Genomic DNA, 22,131 nt, shown 5'->3' with positions numbered 1-22,131 from the left:
TGGTTGCGTGTTTCATCCATGATCGTTTCCTGTATTTTAGTCAGTGTCTTTATGTGATCCCTTTTCCTAGGCATGACATATTGTACGTTGAGCACGTTTCACTCATGGAAGAGCACGGATTTATGCGGATTGTTCATGAAAAGATGAAATGTTTGCATTCAAGGAAGTCACATTCCATGTCTCTTTCTTGGCATGACACATTCGTAGCAAGAGCACAAGAAAGTATGAGCACCAAGCATGGGCATTTCCATTGTGAATTGCCACAGTTGATTGATTTAGATCAGAAGAGAAAGATTCGATCTCATTGTCTGTGTGTGTGTGGTGAACGGTTTGGCACTCCGTCTCTTTTTTTATCTACATTGCATGCACAGTCTTTTAGGAAGACGAGATTTTTCCCATTCACTTTACATGGAATGGGTATGTTCATGTTTTTGTGTTGGAAGTGGTTTCAGGAATTTTCAGCCATGGAGATTCTTGAAGAAGGAAGAAGCATGACTCTAGACGAGGATGCAGCATTGAAGGAGCCACAGAAGATTTTGTGTTGCTTTCGGCGCGGCCCCAAGAAGCAAGCATTGGCGACTTTTATGAAGTTCAAGTACCGCACGACCCACACATCAGAGTGGGTCGGCGAAGAGTCCCTTCCAAGATTCCGGATGCAATTGGCGATCTCCTTCGACGCCGTGCAGTTCGGTACCAGTACCTCACTTTGAAAAGGAGGGGATGTAACGTGACACATCCAACCCTATGTGTCCGTGGACAAGCTACAGCATGACCAGGGTTCAGTTCCGTCAAGTCCGTCTAGAATAGGAAGTGATCTGGCACTTTTGAGTCTGTTCGCAAACCGTGCATGACCAGTCACTTAGATTAGATACATATCCTCCGATTGCACACAGCATGATCATAAGCATTCCCATCAGAATCCATCAGGGGAATTTTCCAGTGCATTAAACCCATTTTTCCTATTTTTGACATTTTTCACTTATTTATTAAGTGACTTTTGTTGGGAACTAGGTAGGGCAATTTTGCTGAGGTAATATATGAGCAAACCAAAGCTAGCACTTTCTGGCAGAAGAGGCAGCAGGAGCACAAGCTCAACAGGCAACTTCTCAGCAGAACCCAAGAGGCCTAGCGTTTTTGCTCCACAGCATAAACCTAGCGTTTTTGGACCAGATCAACGAGCGTTTTTGGATCTTCTAGATTCCCAGCGATAGCAAGAAGCACAAGCCCCAACGTTAGCAAATTCACCGCAGCAGAAGACCAATTTCAGCCCTAGCCTTTTTCCATCTCCAAGGCACTTCAGCGTTTTTGCAGATCTTCGCGACGGAATACCCACAAGCATCAACGTTTTCAGTTTTCAGCAGTCAGTACCCGTAGTAGAACCCCCGAACCTCGCAGATCTCACCTTCCCGCTGCAGATCCTCGCCGCACGATCAGATGACGCGAAGTTTGCAGATTCAGCCCGGAAAACGCAGATTTCAGCAAGATTGTACCATATGTACTATACGGGTCGTGACTGTACGTACTGTACGTCGTGCCGTATGGATAAATTTTTTAGGTACGTAAAACTACGTACCTTTGTAAAAAAAACAATAAATGAGAGGAAATTTAAGAAAATTTTATTTTCCTCGTTAGAGGGTTAACCAATCTATACCCTGCAAAGTACTTGGGGACACATTATTACACACATTATCTGTTGCTAAGTGGACTATTTTCTTATTTTTAATGATTAATCTTTTTTTTAAAGGATATTTTATTGTGTGCACTAAGAACTGTTAAAAGATTGTAGCTACAGGAACTGCCATCAAGAACGGACAACTCTGATGTGTCATTTGATGGGTGACGGTAAACATCACGAAGGAGTTTCCGTAAGTTCGGTGGAAAGGGCCGGGTTACGAGTGCCCCTGATGCATCACAGGATGGGTGACGGGTGCATCAGAAAGGGGGCATTCCGTAGGCTAAGGAGGAAATCCGAACTGAGTAAGAAAATACGCGTAAAAACGCAAGCACAAGAATAAAGATGGGTTCAATGAAGCTTTTTTCAAAAAGAAGGAACATTCACAGGAGGGCAAATGCTTTCTCCCGAGGAGTCTGTGTCTGCATTGCATCTGTGCCGTGTTCTGCACCCGGGGACGCCTGGAATGTGTTCGTGTAGAATTATTTTCACTACCTAAGTGAGTTTTTAAAGTTTGAATAGGTTCACACTTTATTTTATAAAGTGGCCGGTCACTTTTAAGTGACCAGCCCTTTTATTAATAAAATAAAGCAAGGCTCTCTAAAAAGCCAGCGCTAATAAGCTACGCAGGCTGAAAATCAACGATCTCTCTCTCTCCTCTCTCTAGAAAACGCAGATTCAACCATCTCTCTCTCTCCTCTCTCTAGGGGCGCCACGGTCTTGCTTTTCGGCTCTATTCCCGCTGGGTGCCAGGCCCTATAAAGTAGCAGCCAACGTTCCAGTTTTATACACGTCGGAAGCAGCAGAAGGAGCTAGCGCTGGGATTCTAGAGCAAGGGTTGGCGACGGAAATTGCAAGTGTTCGTGTGACGACTGAGTACGGAGGTCGCTTTTCCGAGCAAGGAGCAACATGTATAAGTTGTTGATACGCATTGAGAATTATTGCTTTGTGTGGTTTGTTTTGCAGGAATCTCCCGTCTTACGGGAAAGCCCCTCACGGGAAGTACGGCTTCACGCCTAACTCCCTTACGGGAAAGTACACCTTCGCGCCTAAGTTCCTTACGGGAAGGAACGGCATTGTGCCCAAGCCCTTTACGGGAAAGCACGACCTTCGGGTCTAAGATTATAGAACGGAGGGGTTTCCTCGGATTCTCGTGCTTGCATAAGAATTCTCCCTGAATAAAATATACTCTTGACAAGGGGGGGGGGGGGGGGGGACCAACCCATCTCCTGGTCCCCAATACTGTGTCGATCTTCTCCCTTCTCTCACTTTTGCAAAGTATTTTATTTTTTTTTCAGATTTCGAAGTGCTCGTGTACTCTCCCGTTTTGTGACAGTGGTATCAAAGCTCGGATTCCTCTCTTTCTCTACAAAGAAGGACGATTCCAGGAAGAACAGGAAGAACCATGTCGGGCCAAGGGAGGAGCGTTGAGGAGGAGCTTCAACAAGTGCAAGCTCAGCTTGCGGATTTGCAACAAATCTTACCAGTGCCAGATGTCCAAAAGCTCTTGGGCGGAATGAAGAAAACAAATGGAACTGATGCAACCAGGCATCCAGACCACTGTTGGCGTGAGACCACAAGAGGAAAGAGAAGAAGAACATGCCGAGGTGCCCAATGGATCTTCGGATCGGAATAAACGGCCTACTCCAAGGAAAGGCCAGGAAAAAGCGCTCTCTTTGCTAGACGAGAGCAAGGACATCTCTATCTCATCTCCATCTTACTCTCCTGATTATACTTCTACTTCTCGATCATCTCGTCAGAAGAAGGAAGCCGCTACTACTACTACCCTACATCAACCTAAAGATAAGCCTCGATTCAAGAAGCATGGTCGCAAGTCTCAACACCGCATGAGAGTCTTCAAATCGGGCGACAAGGACATCAAGTTCGAAACCTACAACGGACGGAGAGATATCTCCGAAGCACTGTCCTTCATCAGACAGTTTGAAGTCGCCTTTACCAATGGGCACTTCACAGAAAGATCCAAATTACGCCATGTGGGGATGCACCTCAAGGAAACGGCAAGTAATTGGTGGTTAGCCAAGATTCTGGAAGGTTCTCAGGCCAGAACTTCGGAGAGCTTCAAATCTGAATTTTATGAACAATTTCTTCCATCTGACTTCGAGCAGGACATACGGAAGGAATGGGACTGGCTTGCCCAGAAGGCACATGAAAGAGTAACGACCTATGTGGACAAGTATTGGTCGGTTCTTCTGAAGGTCACTCCCTTCATGAAGATTGCCGACGAGGAAAAGAAATGAAAATTCGAAGCGGGTCTCCAACCACAGCTTCGAAAAAGTATGAAAGTGTATCCGCATGATACTCTTCAAAGGATGATGGAGTCAGCAATCATTGCTGAGGATTTGCACTCAACTGGGACGGCCACAAAAATGGAGCATAGCACTTACCGTGCAAGACAAAGAGGGGTCTACGAAGACCAAGGGGGCAAAGGAAGAAAACGTCCTCCATCTAGGGACAATGATCATTCTAAGAAGCCAGAGGGCAATGGCAAGCGAACTAAGTATCTTTCTCCTACTCAACTTCAAACTTTCAGAAAGGAAGGAAGATGTTTCTACTGTGGCGAGAAAGGGCATATGAAACCGGATTGCCCGCTAAAGCAGCAACGGCAAGAACAAGCCTCTACGAGGCAAGAGAAGGCAAGGAAGGAACCCGCACCGCCAAGCTCGAACTCAATTCCAGATGTTCAAGGAAACACAGAAACGGAGAAAGGGAAGCGTCAACTTCTGAAGGGCTGGGGTCCTTTGAACAACCAGCGAGTACTGATTCTTTATGATCCAGGATCCACGGATAACTTCATCTCCCTGGATACTGCGGAACGTTTGTGCCTCACACCGGCTCAGCTTGGCACACAGGTTACATCCGGATCGGCATTCGAGGGGTTGACAACCAATGCAACTCCCGTGCAAGGACAGCTCAATCTTCGGATTGGCGAGTACAACGACCGCGAATCATTTTTTATGGCACCCATCGAGGGATGTGATATCATCTTGGGTATGCCATGGCACTTCCACATGACACCTATTCCCGATTATGTGGAAAAGACCCTCACTTTTGATCATGGGGGTAAGAAAATAAAGATTCATGCTGATGTAGGAGATTGGCAGTTCCCAATTGTAAGCCATATCTCCATTAAGAAAGAAGTGTGTTTCTGCTTACTTGATTTTTGCACGTGAGAAGGATAAAACTAGTGGGGACTCTCTCTCTAGTCTAGAAATTAAGCGTTTTCAATTTATTGAAAAGTAGAAAGATTGTTTCACGGAAACACTTCCTGATGAACTCCCTCCGGTACGCCCAAAAGATCATCGCATAGATCTCATACTGGGTAGCTCGCCTCCCAATCAACCCCCTTATCGGGTGAGTCTTGCTCAGCAAGAGGAAATTTTGAAGCAAGTTAACGAGCTTCTAGAGAAAGGGTCAGTACGGCCAAGTGCTTCACCCTACTGCTCTCCAGTTCTACTGGTGCAGAAGAAAGATGGCACGTTTCGAATGTGCATAGACTATAGGTCTTTAAACAAGATCACGATCAAGAATCGCTTTCCGATCCCTCGGATTGATGATATACTTCATAAGTTGCAGGGTGCAAGTGTCTTTAGTTCCATAGACTTAAAAAGTGGGTATCATCAGATACGGATCGCCCCAGAGGATGTCCATAAGACTACTTTCCCCACAACCTTTGGACTATACGAATTTTTGGTAATGCCTTTCGGCTTGACCAATGCTCCTGCGACGTTCAATCGCATGATGGACCGCATTTTCAGCCCGTATCGAGTTTTTACGGGAGTATTCTTTGATGACATACTCATCTTCTCTAAGTCAGAAGAGGAACATCGGAAGCACTTGGACTTAGTGTTTCAAGAATTGCGAAAGCATGAGTTGCATGTGAATGCAAAGAAGAGCAAGTTTTTTCTCTCAGAGATACACTATCTTGGCCATATAGTCTCTCACAATCAAGTGAGTATGGATCCTGCCAAGATCCGAGTGGTAGAAGATTGGCCTATTCCCACTACGGTACATGATGTACGTAGCTTCCTGGGATTATGTTCGTATTATCGAAGGTTTGTCCGAGGATTTGCCCATGTAGCAGGACCACTTCATGATTTGACAAAGAAGAACGTTTCTTTTAGATGGGGATCGAGACAACAAGGAGCTTTTGATCGGCTCAAGTACTTGCTAAGCCATGGACCTATTTTGATAGTGCCTGACTTAAGGAAACCATTTGAGGTTCACTGCGATGCTTCAGGCGATTGCATCAGAGCAGTGTTAAACCAAGAAGGCCATGCAGTGGCCTACGAAAGCAGACGGCTTAAGGATGCAGAGTTGCATGCATCAATCTACGAAAAGGAACTCACGGCTGTGATTCACGCCTTATCCAACTGGAAGCATTATCTTCTAGGAGCGGATTTTGTGATCAAGACACCAGAGTTTGCGGTATTTTCTTACGCAAAGGAAACTATCTGAGAAGCAGATGAGATGGGCAAACTTTTTGTCTATGTTTCACTTCTAGATCCTTCACACGGCTGGGAGTAAGAATGTGGTCGCGGACGCATTGTCTAGGCGGCCAAGGGTGAACGCTATCACTTTGGTGTATCACCAAGAATTAGAAGCACTACCGGATTTGTATCCGAATGATCCAGACTTCTCCACCATTTGGGGAAAGCTACATCGTGGAGAGAATGAGTTTCCCTATTTCATTCGGGACGGTTATCTCCACCACCATCAGGCCATATGTGTGGCGGAACCATTAAGAAAGAAGATCATGGATGAAGCACACGCTTCGCCTTATGCGGGTCATCGGGGTATTCTCCCTACAACCTTAGCAATGGAAAGATATTTCTTTTGGCCTAGCCTTAAAGCACACATTGATAAGTATGTCGGGAAATGCTTGGTTTGCCAAAAAGTGAAGTATGATCGGCATAAGACGCCTGGGTTGCTACAACCATTGCCTGTGCCTAATGAACCTTGGGAAAGTATTGCCATGGACTTTATCATGGACCTCCCTCGAACTCAGACTGGAAATGACGCGATCTGGACCATTGTGGACAGGTTTAGCAAGCAAGCACACTTTATACCAGTTAAGAAAACGATCAAAACAGATCATATGGCTAGGGTCTTTCTGGCACAGATCTTTAAGCATCATGGAATGCCTAAGTCTATTGTGAGTGATCGAGATCCTCGCATGACAGGAAATTTTTGGCGTGCCTTGATGGATAATCTTGGTACGAAACTGAATTTTTCATCTACCTACCATCCTCAAACGGACGGGCAAAGTGAGATAGCCAATTCCACAGTATTGGATATGTTAAAAGCTTATGTTTCAGACCGACAATCTGACTGGGAGAAATATTTGCCTCTTGTCGAGTATGCGTATAACAATACCATACACTCATCGACGGGGAAAGCACCTTTTGAGATTCTCTATGGTAAGCCTTTGCTTCCACCAATCCTTTTAACTAAGGATAAGATCTTTGCAGCAGATGAATTTGTCCGGGATTTGGACACAGCCTACGGGCAAGTTAGGAGAGCTATTCTACGCTCTCAGGAAAAGCATAAGAAAGTTCCAGACAAGCACAGGAGGAATCTCGACTTAACAGTCGAACAGTTAGTCTTACTCAAGTTTGAGAAGGCAAGACTTAAGAAACAAGAGTCTCATAAGGGGAAGGTGGTAAAACTTTCTACCCGTTATAATGGGCCGTTTAAGATCACTGAGCAAGTGAATGATGTCACCTTCCGATTAGAGCTACCGCCTAATTGGAGGATCCATAATGCTTTCCATGTCAGTTTACTCCGGCCGTATGTGGGACCGCCTCCGAGCCAGCCTAGTGCTGAGGAAGCTCCTGAGGTTGAGGAAACAGAAGAAATACTCCAACCGGAGCAGATAGAAAGTCATCAGGAGCGGCCTCTCAAGTCCGGAAAAATAACACGGAAGTATTTGGTTAAGTTTAAGAATTATTCGAATCTTGATGCTCAATGGATGACACAGGAGGAATTAGCAGCTTATCCCGAGATACTGGAGGTATATGTCCAAGCACTACAGTTGAGGTCAACTGTTTAGAAGCTAGAGGGATGTTGCTAATTGAACTATTTTCTTATTTTTAATGATTAATCTTTTTTTTTAGGATATTTTATTGTGTACCTTCGGGTCTAAGATTATAGAACGGAGGGGTTTCCTCGGGTTCTCCTGCTTGTATAAGAATTCTCCCTGAATAAAGAATACTCTTGACCGGGGGGGGACCAGCCCATCTTCTGGTCCCCAATACTGTGTCGATCTTCTCCCTTCTCTCACTTTTGCAAAGTTTTTTTTTTTTCAGATTTCTAAGTGCTCGTGTACGCTCCCGTTATGTGACATTATCCACTAGAGATTCACTTACCTTCAAAACAAGTACCAACCTTCAAGAAACAATATACATAGAACAACGTAAAAACATTTCTACCTGTTGACAAGAGAACTCAGAACAATGGCAAACCTTTAAGCAAGAAGCTTCAAGCAATTGAACAAAAGGTAAGTTGCTGACAATAAACTCAGAACTGTACAAACATTGCTTCAAGACTCAAGTAGCCCACATGGCACAAACTGCTAATAAGGACGGAACCAAAATAATGACAAATGTCAAGCCAAAATGGCTCCTGATAGAGCATACATAAAAAACAACATCCTACTGAAATATGTGAAAATGTCTAGACTCTAGACTAGTAACCAGTCACTAGTGCCTAGTGAAACTCATCGTCAGAAGAAGAAGAAGATGATGTTGAAAAGAGCATGTCGCCATCTGCCACGACATTGCCCTCGTCATCAAACTTTGGCTCTATCACCATAGCATATGTGGCCTCGTCTGCACCAACTGGGTCTGGATCACTATCCTCCTCTCCCTCTGGAGTGTGAATGAGACGGACTGCCTCATTCGCACGCTGTCGAGGAGTACGTATGGGTAGCTTGCCTTTGCGAATGCTCTTCCGTCGTGCACTCCCCTCACCTGTATTCTGGAGGCGTAATGGAATGCTGTAAGCACGTGCACGAGACCTTGTCACACGCCGATCGACATCCTCTAGCTCTCTATGAAGCATGCGTACTATCTCCTCCTGCTCATCTCTGATATGCTGGTCCGCCTCCTCCACAGTAGTATCAACTACCAACGTGATACGTGAGGGATCAACCTGTTGTACAATGTACATTTTGTTAACAATAGTGTAAATAAGAAACATATACAAAGGATGTCATACTACATCGTCATGACTCATACTACCTGCTTGGGTGTCCCCAAAGCGTGATAAGAGCGCACAAGCCTCATGTTGGCCCTGCAATACACTAGCTTCTCCAACTGAGAAGTGCTAAGGCGATTCCGGATCTTGGTATGGATCAAAGAGTAAGCGCTCCAATTGCGCTCACAAGCACCCGCTGAGCAATCCTGCATTAAAGCAATTGCTGGTGTCATTGGCAGGATTTAAACGCATTGTGCAAGACCCAAGATAGAGAAATAAAGTGAGATTTAAAAGATACCTGCGAGAGCAAACGTAGAGCCATAGTAGTCAGGCATGGAAGACCTTGGCGACCATAACTCTGCCACCAAGTGAGAGGACAATTGGTTGCCTCTGGACGCAATGCTACCTGACGTGAAAACGATGGCCCCAAGTTGTTCATGTACTTGCACATCTCTGCATCTATTGCTAGCTGATCGTGCTCCTCAAACGAATCATTAATGTACTCGTCCTTTAGTGTGAGGAGATCACTCTCATGAAACAACTCTGGGGTCTTGTAAAAAGGATGGAGTAAAGCAGTCATCCCTTGAATAGGACGGCTCATAAACTTCCACCTACTATCTATAAAGAATAGGATATCATCTCGCCTGCAAAAAAATCAGCAATGATCACACTCAAATTTGCAATGGATTCATGGCCTAGATGTGAAAAGAATGTCATGCAAAAATCTGACACTCACCGCTCGTGAATCAAGGCTTGGCATGCCGTGATGTGGCTCTTCATCTGCATGAAGAGATGGTAGACAAGGCCTAATGTCGAGCCCTCCATGTCCGTGACTCGTAGCAAGACATACATTGGCTGCAAAGCCACTATCAAGGTATGGACCTCTGTCCAAAAAGACTCATCCAACACACGCCTCTGAATGGCTTTGGTGTTCTCATTGTTTGCACGAGCCATGTTTCTCCACTTTGGGTCCACAACTGTCTACAACAGTGGATCCCTCACCTTGGAGAGTCTTTGCAACACCAAATACATATATGCAAACCTGGTCTTGGAGGGCCGCACCATATAAAGGGTACTATGGCTACGAAAGATGGCTAAGGCCTGATGCTTCTTTCGGAAGAATGTGGTCAATTTGGTAGCCTCTGAAATTGTTGGCTGCACCCAAGGCAGTTTGCCTATGTCCTCCATCAACAAATCTAAACAATGGGCTGCACATGGAGTCCAAAAAATGTGAGGAAATTGTGCCGTTACCATTTCTCCCATAGCTTTGCAGTTGGCTGCATTATTTGTGACAACTTGAACCACATTCTCTTTACCAACGTCATTGATGGCCCTTGAAATATGCTCAAAAATGAATTCACCTGTGATCTTATCTCCTGTCTTTCCTGCATCCACAGCACGCAAGAAATATGTACCAAGACAAGAAGACACAAGTATGTTAATGATGTGTCGCTTGCGTACATCACTCCATCCATCAGAGATGGTGCATCCAAATTGCTGCCATCCAGCCTTAACAAGCACCAACGCCTTATCTATCAAGGCCTTCTGCTCCTCCAGTGCTGTGGTGCGCATCTTTTTGTAATCGGGGCCATACCATGTATCTGTGGCACCAGCACCTACCTGGGCAATGGACCTCACCATCCTCTTCCATTGTTCAGTCGTCAAGACATTGAAACTGATGTTGCACTCAATGAGAGTACGAGCAATCTCCATCTCGGCCACTTTCTGACGCTCTTTTACCCAAGACACAGAATGCACACGTGAAGGCAAGGTGGTCTACCTACGCACATGCACATCACCAACCTCCTCATTCTCCTCTTCCTGCATGATATGAGCCCTCTTCCTGTTTCCAATTTGCTGAGACCCTGAGCTCTCCTCCACCTGTGTAGAAGAGTCACCAAGCTGTCCAAGAAGAGCATCTTGCAAACGGCCTTCTGTTTGTTGTGCCACTTTTCCTTTGTCTGTTGTTGCAAATGAAGGGAATTTCTCAACAATCAATGCTTCCCGCACACCTGGAGGTACCTTCTTGCACTTGCCACAATTATTTGTGCAATTGATGCCAGTTAGATGCATCACAACTCGAGTGATTGTACTCGACTGCGTGAAACCACAGTACTTGCGTGACCACTTGCGACAACCTGATCCAGCCTACCCAGGAGTATTCACAACTTCAATTACATTGGTGTGCTCTTTCCACAAAGGGTTCGTAGGTTTCGGCATGATGAAAACAGCCTGCTGAAAACATGCAAATAATAAGGTCACAGGTGAGAGTCGAGACTTGTGTATTCTCTCGCAGAGAGAGAGGAGAGAGAGAGAGAGAGAGTTGTGGTGTGTGTGTGTGTGTGTGTGTGTGTGTGGGGGGGGGGGGGGGGGTACCTGGTTCTGCACCAAAGCTTTGCACTCTCTCTGTAACGCTCTGCAGCGGATGTGTGCAGCGAAAAAGACACGCCAAACAGCTCCCACATAGCCTAAAAGGGCTGCAATTTTTTATTTTTATTTTTAAAGCACCGTACTGTACGGATCCGTACGGGCGTACCGTACAGTACGGATCAACACGTACGTGTTGGTACAACCTTGGATTTCAGCATCTGCGTTTTCAGCGCGTCGTCGTCGCATCGTCATCGACACAGTCAGAATTCAGCAGATAAAGATTTGCAGATTTCAGCCCTTATCGTTTTCCGATTTCAGCTCGTCTCGTCGTCATCCTCATCGTCGTCAACATCGTCGGCAAGTCCAAGCATTGTAGAGATTTGTGCAATCATAAGTAGACCACCTCTCGCCATAGAGAGTGGGGCCTTCGGAGGAGGGTTTGACAACTTCCCAGTGTCGTATTCTTTTCTCTCTATCTCTCAGTCTCCGTACCTTCACTCACAGTGTCCATTCACTTTGTTTGTGGCCATTGCACTCTCTCATTTAAGAACGGAAGGCTCTCCCTTCCCTAAGAAAAAGGAACCTTAGCAAAGTTCAACATTCATTCCGCTGCACCTAACACCAAGGCCGCTCGTCTGTCTCCGGCCGCTATTCGTTGAGCTTCGCGTGCTTGCTCACGCTCAAGCTCAATAGCTGCCCTTCTTTCTTCGGCCGCCAAGCGCGCTTGCTCGTGCTCACGTTCCAAGGCTGCCCTTCTCTCTTCGGCCGCCAAGTGCGCTTGCTCACGCTCACGCTCCAAGGCTTCCCTTTTCTCGTCGGCCGCCAAGCGCGCTCACGCTCCAAGTCGGCCTTTCTGCTTTTCTTTCTTCGCGTTCGTGGTCCAATTCTGCTTTTCTTTCTTCGCACTCGTGCTCCAAGGGAGCGCGCTATGCTTCTTGTCATAACATCATGTCCATCATCGTCTTGACCAAAGCCTCCATAGGATTTGATGCAATCCTTGACGTAGATGGGGAAGGGGGAGGATCAGAAAAACCTCTTGGTGGGGAAAATTCTCCTTCGCCACTTCCATGCGAAGTATCCATTCCGCTTCGGGTAATGGCCATACACTGAAGTCTTGGGTTCGTAAGTTCATGAGGAACTTGGGTTCTTGTGGTTCTTGGTTCTTGGTTCTTGGTTCTTGAGGTTCTTGAGGGTCTTGAGTCTTGAGGTTCTTGAGGTTCTTGAGTCTTGAGGTTCTTCTTTAGCTTGCAATCTGTGTTAGAGAAGGATCTTCTCTTACCAGGGCTCTTCTCTTTCCCGCGGGCACACCCCTTGGCGGCCTTGCACTCACACCAAGGTTTCTTTTTCCCACCTCACGTCGATTGGTCGGCCGCTAAGTGCACGGTCTGCTCTCAATGAGTGAAAAGAGAAACAAGGGGAGGCTGGACAAGCCCTTCTTTCTTGGGTTTCCTGTCACTCTTCAAAAACACGATTAGGAATTGACACGCCCAAGTGGACTCGGGTTACGTGAGATCGCAACAAGAAAAAAAAAATCTTGTGGTTCTTTCCTTGAGTGATACAGAACACTGCCAAAGCTCTGATACCAATGTAAGGTGCAGCGGAAGTGAATGTTGAACTTTGCTCAAGATGAGTGCTCCGAATTGTACTCAAGGGTTCCTTTTATTTATGAAAGGGAGAGCCTTCCGTTCCTTTAGTGAGAGAGTGCAAATGATCACAAACAAAGTGGTAAACACTGTGAATGAAGGTGTTGAGACGGAAAGATAGAGAGAGAAGAATACGACACCAGAATGTTGTCAAACCCTCCTCCGAAGGCCCTACTCTCTATGGCGAGAGCGGTCTACTATTGATTGCACAAATCTCTACAATGCAATGGACTTGCCAACGATGTGGAGGACGATGAGGACGGCAACAAGACGGGCTGAAATCTGAAAATGCTAAGGGCTAAAATCTGCAAATCTTGTATCTGCTGAATTCAAACTCTGCCAGTGACGACAACGCGCTGAAAACGCAGATGCTGAAATCTGCGAATAGCAGGCTGAATCTGCAAACTCTTGCTGATCTGACCGTGTGGCGAGGATCTGCTGCGGGAAGGTGAGATCTGTGAGGTTCGGGGGCTCCGGTACGGAGTCCATATGCTGAAAACTGAAAACGCTGATGCAGAAAAGGGGTTTGTCGTCGGGAATCTGCAAAACACTAGGTTGTCTTGCTGATCCAAAAATGCTAGGCTTGATTTGCTAGAAACTGCTAACGCTAGGGCTGATCTGTCGCGGGGGAACAGATGCGGTGAAGATCTGCTACCGCAAGGACCATGTCGCGATGTCGTAAGGCTGAAATCTGCAAAACGCTAGAGCTTGAGGCTAATCCAAAAACGCTAGGGCAGATTTGGTGATGTTGCTGAAAAACGCTAGCAGAGCTTGCAATGTGCAAAAACGCTAGGGCTGATCAAGTCTTCTTCTTCTACTTGGCTAAAAATGCTAGGTCCTCTTGCCGGTCCTGCTGAGAAGGTGCACTTCAGTGCGTGGCTATTGCCTCTTCTGCCAGAAAGTGCTAGCGCTAGGTTTCTTATATACTGCATGAGTCAATTTTCCCTACCCAGTTTCCCAACAAAGTCGCTTATTAATAATAAGTGAAAAATGGCTAAAATAGGGAAAATAGGTTTGTGCACTGTAAAATGCTCTTGATGGGTTCTGATGGTAATTGGATGATCATGTTGTGTGCAACCAAAGGATATGCATCTACTCTAAGTGCCTGGACATGCACGATCTGCGAACAGACTCACGAAAGTGCCACAACACTTCCTAAGCTAGGCTAACTGAACCCTTGTCATGAAGTAGCTTGTCCACGTACACAGAGGGTTAGATGTGCACGTGACACTAAGAGCCATTATTGAAAAGGGTAGACACCATGGCAAGCGGACATACTGTAGCTTTGTGGATTTTCGCAAAGCATTTGATAAAGTGCCACAAGCCAGACTCATTCACAGATTGCAAGACATGGGGGTGCCCACAGAGCTCATCTAGGGGATCTTAGCTTTATACAGGACAGTGGTAGGACAGGTACGCACTACTCAAGGCATGTTCGACATGGTTAACTCCACCATTGGGGTGAAGCAGGGTTGTCCCCTATCTCCAACTCTCTTTGGGGTATATGTAAATGAGTTTTCAGATTATGTACAAGCAGAGGGTGATAGAGGTGATCAGCTTGCAGGGACATGGATTCCGTGGCTATTATATGTTGATAATATAGTGCTGATCTCGGATTCTCCAGAGGGGATGCAGCGTCATTTGGATGCATTGCATGTATTTGCATGGGACAGTGGATTGTCTGTGAACCTTGGTAATACCAAGGTAATGGTGTTTAACACCACGGTGCAGTGGGTAAGGAGGTCCGCCCCCACTTTTACATATGGTCGAGAGACTGTGGAGTATGCAGATACATACACTTATCTTGGGGCGGTTTTCAGTGGCTGTCACGTGACACATCCCAACCCTGTGTGTCAGTGGACAAGCTACACCATAGCAGGGATCCCGTCAGTCAAGTCAGTTAGATTAGAAGTGATCTGGCACTTTGAGAGTCTATTCGTAGACCGTGCATGCCCAATCACTTAGCATAGATGCATATCCTCCGGTTGCACACAACATGATCATCAGTATTCCCTTCAGATTCCATCAGAGTCAGTTTGGGGATTTTTCAAGTGACTTTATCCCATTTTCCCTATTTTTGACATTTTTCACTTATTTATTAAGTGACTTTTGTTGGGTAGTCAGTAGGGCAAATTCAGTAAGTTAATATATAAGCAAACCCAAGTTAGCACTCCACAGCAGAAGAGGCAACAGGAGCTTCCCGCTCAACAGGCAACTTCTCAACAGTACCCCCAGCGTTTTTGGACCTCCTCCTTCGCGGGGATTCCCAGCAGAACCATCGCGTGAAGTCTTCCCCCTTCTGGCGATAATTCCCTTGCAGATCAGCCCCATCATAGTATCGCCATCACCCTCATATGCTGGCGTTTTTGTCCCTGCAGACCAGCGTTTTTCAGCATCCCATAGACCTGCTGTTCAGCGTTTTCAGCCCCTTTCACTAACGCTAGCAAGGATCATTTGCGTTTCTGAATTTCAGCCCCAAACTGCAGCAGATACACAGCGTTTTCAGCAAGCCTCAGCAGCAGCAGATTCAGCAAAAGTTCCCCCAGTTTTAGCCCAAGAAAACGCAGCCGAAACAGTCATTTTCAGCCACCAAAACAGTCCCCGAATTCAGTGAATAGAAGAACTCCGATTTCAGCCATCAAGTCGCCGTCGTCACCACCGTCGTCGTCATCGGCATAGTCCCATTGCATCAGTCCATTGCATACGCATTGTACACCTTTGTGCAATCAAAGTTAGACCACTCTCGCCGACGAGAGTGGGGCCTTCGGAGGAGGGTTTTACAACCTCTCGGGTGTCGTATCTCTGCCTCTCCTTCTCTCAGTCTCATTCACTTGCACGCACAGTGTCCACTCACTTTGTGTTGTGATCATAGCACTCTCCATAAGACGGAAAGCTCTCTCTTTCCCTAAGAACTAAAAGGAACCTTGAGCAATAAGGATCACTAATCTTGAGAAAAAACAACATTCATTCCGCTGCACCTAACAGTGGCCCAATATTTTCCCTGAGGCGTGCAACAAATACGCGATTGACCAGAGCCTATGCAACATTGGGGAGACTTGAGGTTCATTTCCAGAAACCTCGGACAAAGCTTTGGCTCTTTGACACTTTGGTCACTTTGGCCATGTTGTACGGAGTGGAGATATGGGACCCCTCAGTTGATCATCATGGCACAGCTGGCAGTACTGATGGATGGAGATGTATGGAGAAGCCCTTGGTGTCTATGATTTCTTGGATGATTAGGGCCAAGACCTCATTACCACGACATTATTAGGGCGGAGCTCGCTGCTCCTCCATTGGTAGTGGAGGCACTCACTCAATAAGTTTCATTTATGCATAGCACTTGGGCTCTCCCTACAAACAGATATGCTCGATTAGCACTAGAGTCTTCGCGACAACTGGCATTGCAGGGAGATAGATTATGTTGGTATGCAGAGATGGCATCTTGGTTTCAGTTACATGGCTTTAGTATGGATCGGCTACCCCCATTTCAGTACTCCCTGGATGCACCCTCCATCTCCCTCACTAGGGCAGAGATTACCAGGCTCATCAGACAGGACTTGATTCAGTTGGATACAAAGAGGACATGGATACAACCTACACAAGAGCTAGGTACGAAGATGACTTTCTATAGAGAGCATCTTCTCCAACTCACGGAGGATGGTATTGTGATCAGACCAGGATACATGGACACTCATCTATCCCATGGGATACGATGTGCTATTGGTCAGATACACACATCCTCACATCAGCTAGAGATTGAGACGGGCAGATTTAGAGGAGTACCCGCTGAGTCCAGGATTTGTCGGGTGTGCCAGATAGAGCAAGAGACAGAGCTACATTACACATGTCGCTGCCCAGTATACTATGAGATACGAGGCCGCTGTCACTGTCTATTCAGAGAGGGTTTTGGGCCACTTTCTAGAGTCATGAGATAGAGCAAGAGACAGAGCTACATTACACATGTCACTGCCCAGTATACTATGAGATACGAGGCCGCTGTCACTGTCTATTCAGAGAGGGTTTTGGGCCACTTTCTAGAGTCATGAGATACCACGATCAGAGATGCCTCGGATTATGCTTATGGAGATTCGCAAACACAGAGAGGACCTCTTGAAGAGGGGCACAATGAGAGAGATCCAGCTTTTATCACATGTTCTATGCAAAGAAGAAACACTTTCACAAAGCCAATCAATATGATTTTTTCGGGGACAAGGGCAAAAAGACCAAGGAATTTAAGGAAGGTGGACAATCAGTAAAGTTTGAATCCTTTTCAAGATTCCAAGATGCTCCCAAGGCTTTAGCCTTTATTCAACAGTTTGGCATAGCATTCTGTGGAGGGCACTACTCAGAGCACCCCAAGATCAATAGTTGGCCTCAACCGTCGTCTGCTCTTGTATGGTATCATATAAGAGCCTCCCTCGTCCAAAAGGAGCTCTCTCTCTCTCTCTCTCTCTCTCTCTCTCTCTCTCTCTCTCTCTCTCTCTCTCTCTCTCTCTCTCTCTCTCTCACACACACACACACACAAACTAAACCCACCAATATTACCAACCACAACCCGTTCAAAGACTCAAACAACCACAATCCAATACACATCACGTGCATGTGTAGACCATGTCAGCTATTTAGAGCATTTTTGGTGAGTTATCATGCATCCTTCAAATTTGACAGTTGCTGCTTCACGGTGCTACACATTACAAAGGGCCTTGCTCAACAAGATATCCAGGCAACACAGGAGCTTGAGTATGTGTGTGCAACTATGCACTCTCCTTGGCATATATATACACATTGAGGGTTCAAACATGTAAAAGATGAATAACTTCTTGCAAAAAAGTGATATGCAGGTATTCACAGCCTGATAACCCAATTAGCTTGTAATTCTACACTTCACATATGCATATTGATGCCTCACCTCTTGAATGGCAGTATCAGCTGGTGAGGAAACTTTTGCATCATAGAACAGAGGTTGTTTTGAAGTGTAAAAGTCCATGATAGCTGCAAACACCTCTGGCTTTAAAAGATCCCAGTTAACATCCTCAGCTTTTGTGACAGTTACAAAGTCTGAGCCAAAAAATACACAACTAACTCCTGCAAAAAAATCAAAAAACAATTTACGCACGTCTCGAAGGAGCAAACAAGAGTTGAGAAGTTGAGATTCTGACATATTCATGCAGCTGTTATGACGCAAGTGCATCATGATGTCTCTTGGGCCAACTACCACTTGGCAGGAAAACCCAGCTTCTCAGAACGTTGAAACTAACATTATTGACACACTTTATTGGTGCAAGATTACGAGAGAGGATGTGATACATTGATAAAATTTGCTATTCAGATTTTCAGTTTTTGGTGACATGCTGACAAATGTCATGGTAACAGAAATACTAAAGGGGGAAGTAACAAATCTGCAGAATAGAAAACACTATCACATACCATCAATTCTGAAAAGTGCCTTGGCAAGTGGTGAAGACATCCCTGCTCTACTATTGGGAAAATCTGCACTTCCCACTTCCATTACAGATTTTCCAGGATTAAACATCAATGAAAGCGGATTTGGAGTGGTTTGAGTTTGTATGAAAATACTTTTGTATTGTCCAATGGAAGCAAGCTGAGAAATACAACGATAATAACATGTGACAAAATCCCAGAATGAAGTAGCATGGGAAAACCCCATCCTAGAAAACGTACTTTAACATGTATTAGCATACGAATCACAATATTCCAAGGGTTAAGCAAACAGAACTAGTGCAAAATATGACAAATAATTCAAGAATAAGCTCCCTAAAAGTACCTGCCTATTTAATTAAACCCACAAAAAAAGAAGCTGAGACCACCAATTTGGAAAACACCTTTTCTTTCTCAGAAATCTACCAAACCTTCTGCAACTAGCTAATGATTGCTCAGAAGATAGTATTCCATGGAAAAACCAAGCATGATCAGGATATTATGATTTGTGTGTGACCAACTTATCAGTCTGCTGCACAGCTCACAGTGTAACTGACTTGCCCACAAATCCACAACTTCCCATAGACATAAACATGGATCCAGAAATGCTCGAATTCAGCCTTAAAGGTCATATGCAAGTTATTGCTTCTGGAAAAATCCACCAGCAACTTTAATCATTAGGTCCATTATACATAATACTCACTAGATATTACCAGCATTCCAACTAACACGATATTGTGACTTAAACCATTTGATGAGCCCTCAAAACCACTTGATGAGCCCTCAATTCCTTGAGACTTGTTACAATCCAGATAGCAACTATTTGGTAGTCTCGCAGCTCATGTTTAATATTCCCTTTTTTTAAGGTTAATTTGACCTCCATTTAATTACATATATGTTAGCCAGCACAAAGTTGAATATAAAGCCCAAACGGTTGTCTCAACTTTCTCACTTACTCCAAATCCAATGCTATCAAACTTCACAGACTTATCATTAGGTGTACAATGATTGCCAGACTCTATACCTAGATGAATCATGAATAAGCCCAGACTCGCTTTTAAAGGAAAGTGCAAGGTAGAGACTCATGGTAATCATCCACAAGACAATATAACCATCAGCTCCATCATGCATTTACCTAGATGAATTCAAGATAAATTCACCTTTTAAAGGAACGTACAAGGTATAGACTCACGGTAGTCATCCACAAGTCAAATAACCATCAGCTCCATCATGCAAGATATTGACTAAATACTACGCCATCCCCACTACCGTCTTCACTGCCCAACAATGGGTGTAGAATTAGGTACTCATATATGCTCCCACACCCCCACACCACACACACACGAGCACAATACAAAGATTTGTGTCCTTAGCTTCTATCGTAACTCTAGAGATGCACGGCAAACACAACTGTAGTTTAGCCTAACATCATAGATAGTCGATATGTCAAGTGCAACGGAAGTGTTTAGGATTTAGCTCAGATCTAGTACTCCGCACAAACACAATGTTACATTACTTCACTTGAAAGAACTGAACTGAACTGAATGAATTAGAGAGAAGCAGAGAAAGAAAAGAGAGACGACACAGCATGTCAAGTCCCAACCACCCTCAAGGGCCCCCTTGCTCTGCTACCAAAGCAAGTACTTGCTTTATTCTCAAATGCTAATACAATGATGCTAAATGATGAGATGATGAGATGCTAATGGGTACTTGATGCTACTGGGTACTGCAGGTACTTGGTACTTGGTACTGCGGGTTCTTGGTACTTGGTGCCGCAGATTCTTGGTACTGCAGGTTCTTTGGGTACTGAAGGTACTTGGGACAAGGTCCAGATGATCCCTACGCTGAGCTAGGCAGGAGCAAAGCCAAAACGCATAGGGTGCTAGATGTTGGGGTACAGCGTCGACGACGACGACGATGTCAACGACGATGAGGAGTACTTGTACTGCGGTGCTGCTGAGGTACTAATGGGTACTGTTGGAGATGCTTGGTACTGCGGAGACGACAACGATGACGGCGACGACGAGGCTATGGGCTGATCTGCTATCGCCGGGGACAGCAATGGGCTGAAAACCGAAAATGTTGCAAATGAAGATGCCTGAATTCGGAATACACTAGTGGAAATGCGGCAAGGACTGCAGCCGCGACGAGGCTATGCTGAAAACGCTGAGGGCTGAAATCTGATGGCAATCACAGGGCTGAAAACGTTGATGGCTGCTGGAGAAAACGCTAATTGATGGCTGCCCAGCTCCTCTGCCTTCTACCGGTGCCCAAACGCCACTTTTATAGGTCTTTTCACCATTTGCCCTACCTACTTTCAATAAATGTAATGTCAAAGTCACTATTAATAAATAACTTACGTGACTGTTCATATGCCTGTGTGACTGTTCATATGCCTATATGCTTAAGTGACTTAATTGTGCAAGTGAGGGTATGCAACTATGACCGGCCTGGACATGCACGTCCTGCTACAAGCTCACAAGGGTGCCAGGCTAGGTCCTAAGCTAAGACTGACGCTAAACTATAACAGCGACTTGTCCACGTGGCGCAAGTGCAGTGCGCACGTGACATCCTATCACAAAGTGGATGACGTGGCAGCCGGTACACTCACACACACACACACACATCCTCCCCTTGCGGGTACTGCCGGAAATGCAAGCTGCAGCGTAAGGACAGTCCGAGAAATGCGGCGCTGAAATCGCGGGACCTTACAGGACTGCTGGCGTGGCAGAATTACGTACGGACTGCAGGCTTTTTGCAGGCTGCTTTTCTACGCACAAGCTGGGAAAATCCTACGCAAATTTGAGCGCTGCTTTTGCTGCTTTATTTTATGCAAGCAGTAGAGTGAGAGAGCTTTCGTTTTTAAGTTATTAAGCCTTATGAGAGGCAGGCTTTTAAAATACCCAAGCTTTTGAAGCTTTTGGGCTCTACTTTGGCATCCCTTGTTAACATTTAAATAGGTAGGCAGGGCCTCACAACTCAGAGCATCTGGACGCAGAGTCTGAGAGTGAGCGCATGCCTACTCTCTTGTACTTTGAACACAAATTAATACAAAAAGAAATACCGAAAGGGGCGCCAGTCTTTGGGGCCAATACCTCTAGGCACGGAACTCCGTCGAACCAATGTCGAATCAATTGTGAACTGTGAACTGTTTTGAAGTGATTATTTGTGGTGTCGCGGTAGATTCTCAACTTGGAGTGTCCAAGTCTGTTACAATGGTATGAGAGCACGGCCAATTTCTCTTCTACGCGAAATCCGATCCTTTTTACACGGCACTTATGGCTTCAGGCAGAGATCAGTCGACTTCCTCTGCATCCGGAGATGCGAGAAGAGATCACAACGAAGATTCATGCGAGTATGGCCCGCCTCGGCCTACTCAGGCGGAGCTCGAAGAGATGGAGTGTCGACGATTGATCGGCGATGCAACAAAGATGATGCTTAATTTTGCAAGGACCCAAAATTTGCAAAATAGATGAGCCAGACTTCTTTCGATGAGGTGCACACACAGTGGCGGCAGACCACAGAACCACCCCTCAAACCGACTCTCAAGAAACCACCTACTCCCATGATGTACACAGAGTAAGAATTAGAAGAGGTGATTGATGCACGAATTGCTCGGCTTTTTGACGCGCAGAACAAAGCTAAAAAGCACGACAAAAAGCAGAAGAAAGGCCCTGACTTCCCGGGCTATTTGGGTTGTCAGTCTACTTTTGAATCAGCAAGAAAGCAGGAGAAGCGTGTTCGATTTGAAGGAGTACCCAATTCTTCTTCTTCTTCTTCTTCGGAGAGTTC

At 45.5% G+C, this 22,131-nt stretch overlaps 2 protein-coding genes across 2 annotated transcripts in view; both read right to left on the bottom strand.

Moving 5' to 3' along the window:
* LOC147444764 (nifU-like protein 5, mitochondrial) overlaps window positions 1–22,131 on the bottom strand; it is a 119,949-nt gene that overhangs the window by 79,042 nt on the left and 18,776 nt on the right. The window contains exons 2-3 of the mRNA XM_086527295.1: window positions 18,328–18,502; window positions 17,810–17,985 (exon numbers count right to left, since the gene is read on the bottom strand). Coding sequence (XP_086383421.1) covers window positions 17,810–17,985; window positions 18,328–18,502 — 351 coding nt within the window. The remainder of the gene's footprint in view (window positions 1–17,809; window positions 17,986–18,327; window positions 18,503–22,131) is intronic.
* Window positions 8,076–9,152, bottom strand: LOC147444765 (uncharacterized). The gene is made up of 2 exons (XM_086527939.1): window positions 8,932–9,152; window positions 8,076–8,842 (listed from the first exon to the last, which is right to left on the bottom strand). Exons 1-2 carry the CDS (start codon window positions 9,118–9,120, stop codon window positions 8,399–8,401), a joined length of 633 nt encoding a protein of 210 aa, XP_086384065.1. The 5' UTR covers window positions 9,121–9,152; the 3' UTR covers window positions 8,076–8,398.

The sequence above is a fragment of the Adiantum capillus-veneris genome, chromosome 13 (genome assembly GCF_014529385.1).
Source record: "Adiantum capillus-veneris isolate H3 chromosome 13, ASM1452938v2, whole genome shotgun sequence".
NCBI classification, from domain to species: domain Eukaryota; kingdom Viridiplantae; phylum Streptophyta; class Polypodiopsida; order Polypodiales; family Pteridaceae; genus Adiantum; species Adiantum capillus-veneris.
Note: the sequence above shows the minus strand (reverse complement) of the source record. Positions and strands in the feature narration are given on the sequence as shown.

Bases quoted from the DNA above. Each gene is read 5' to 3' on its own strand.
- LOC147444765 (XM_086527939.1), bottom strand. From the start codon at position 9,120: ATGACACCAGCAATTGCTTTAATGCAGGATTGCTCAGCGGGTGCTTGT. The intron at 8,843-8,931 runs GTAGTATGAGTC...ATTGTACAACAG, and splicing joins CTTTGGGGACACCCAAGCAG to GTTGATCCCTCACGTATCAC.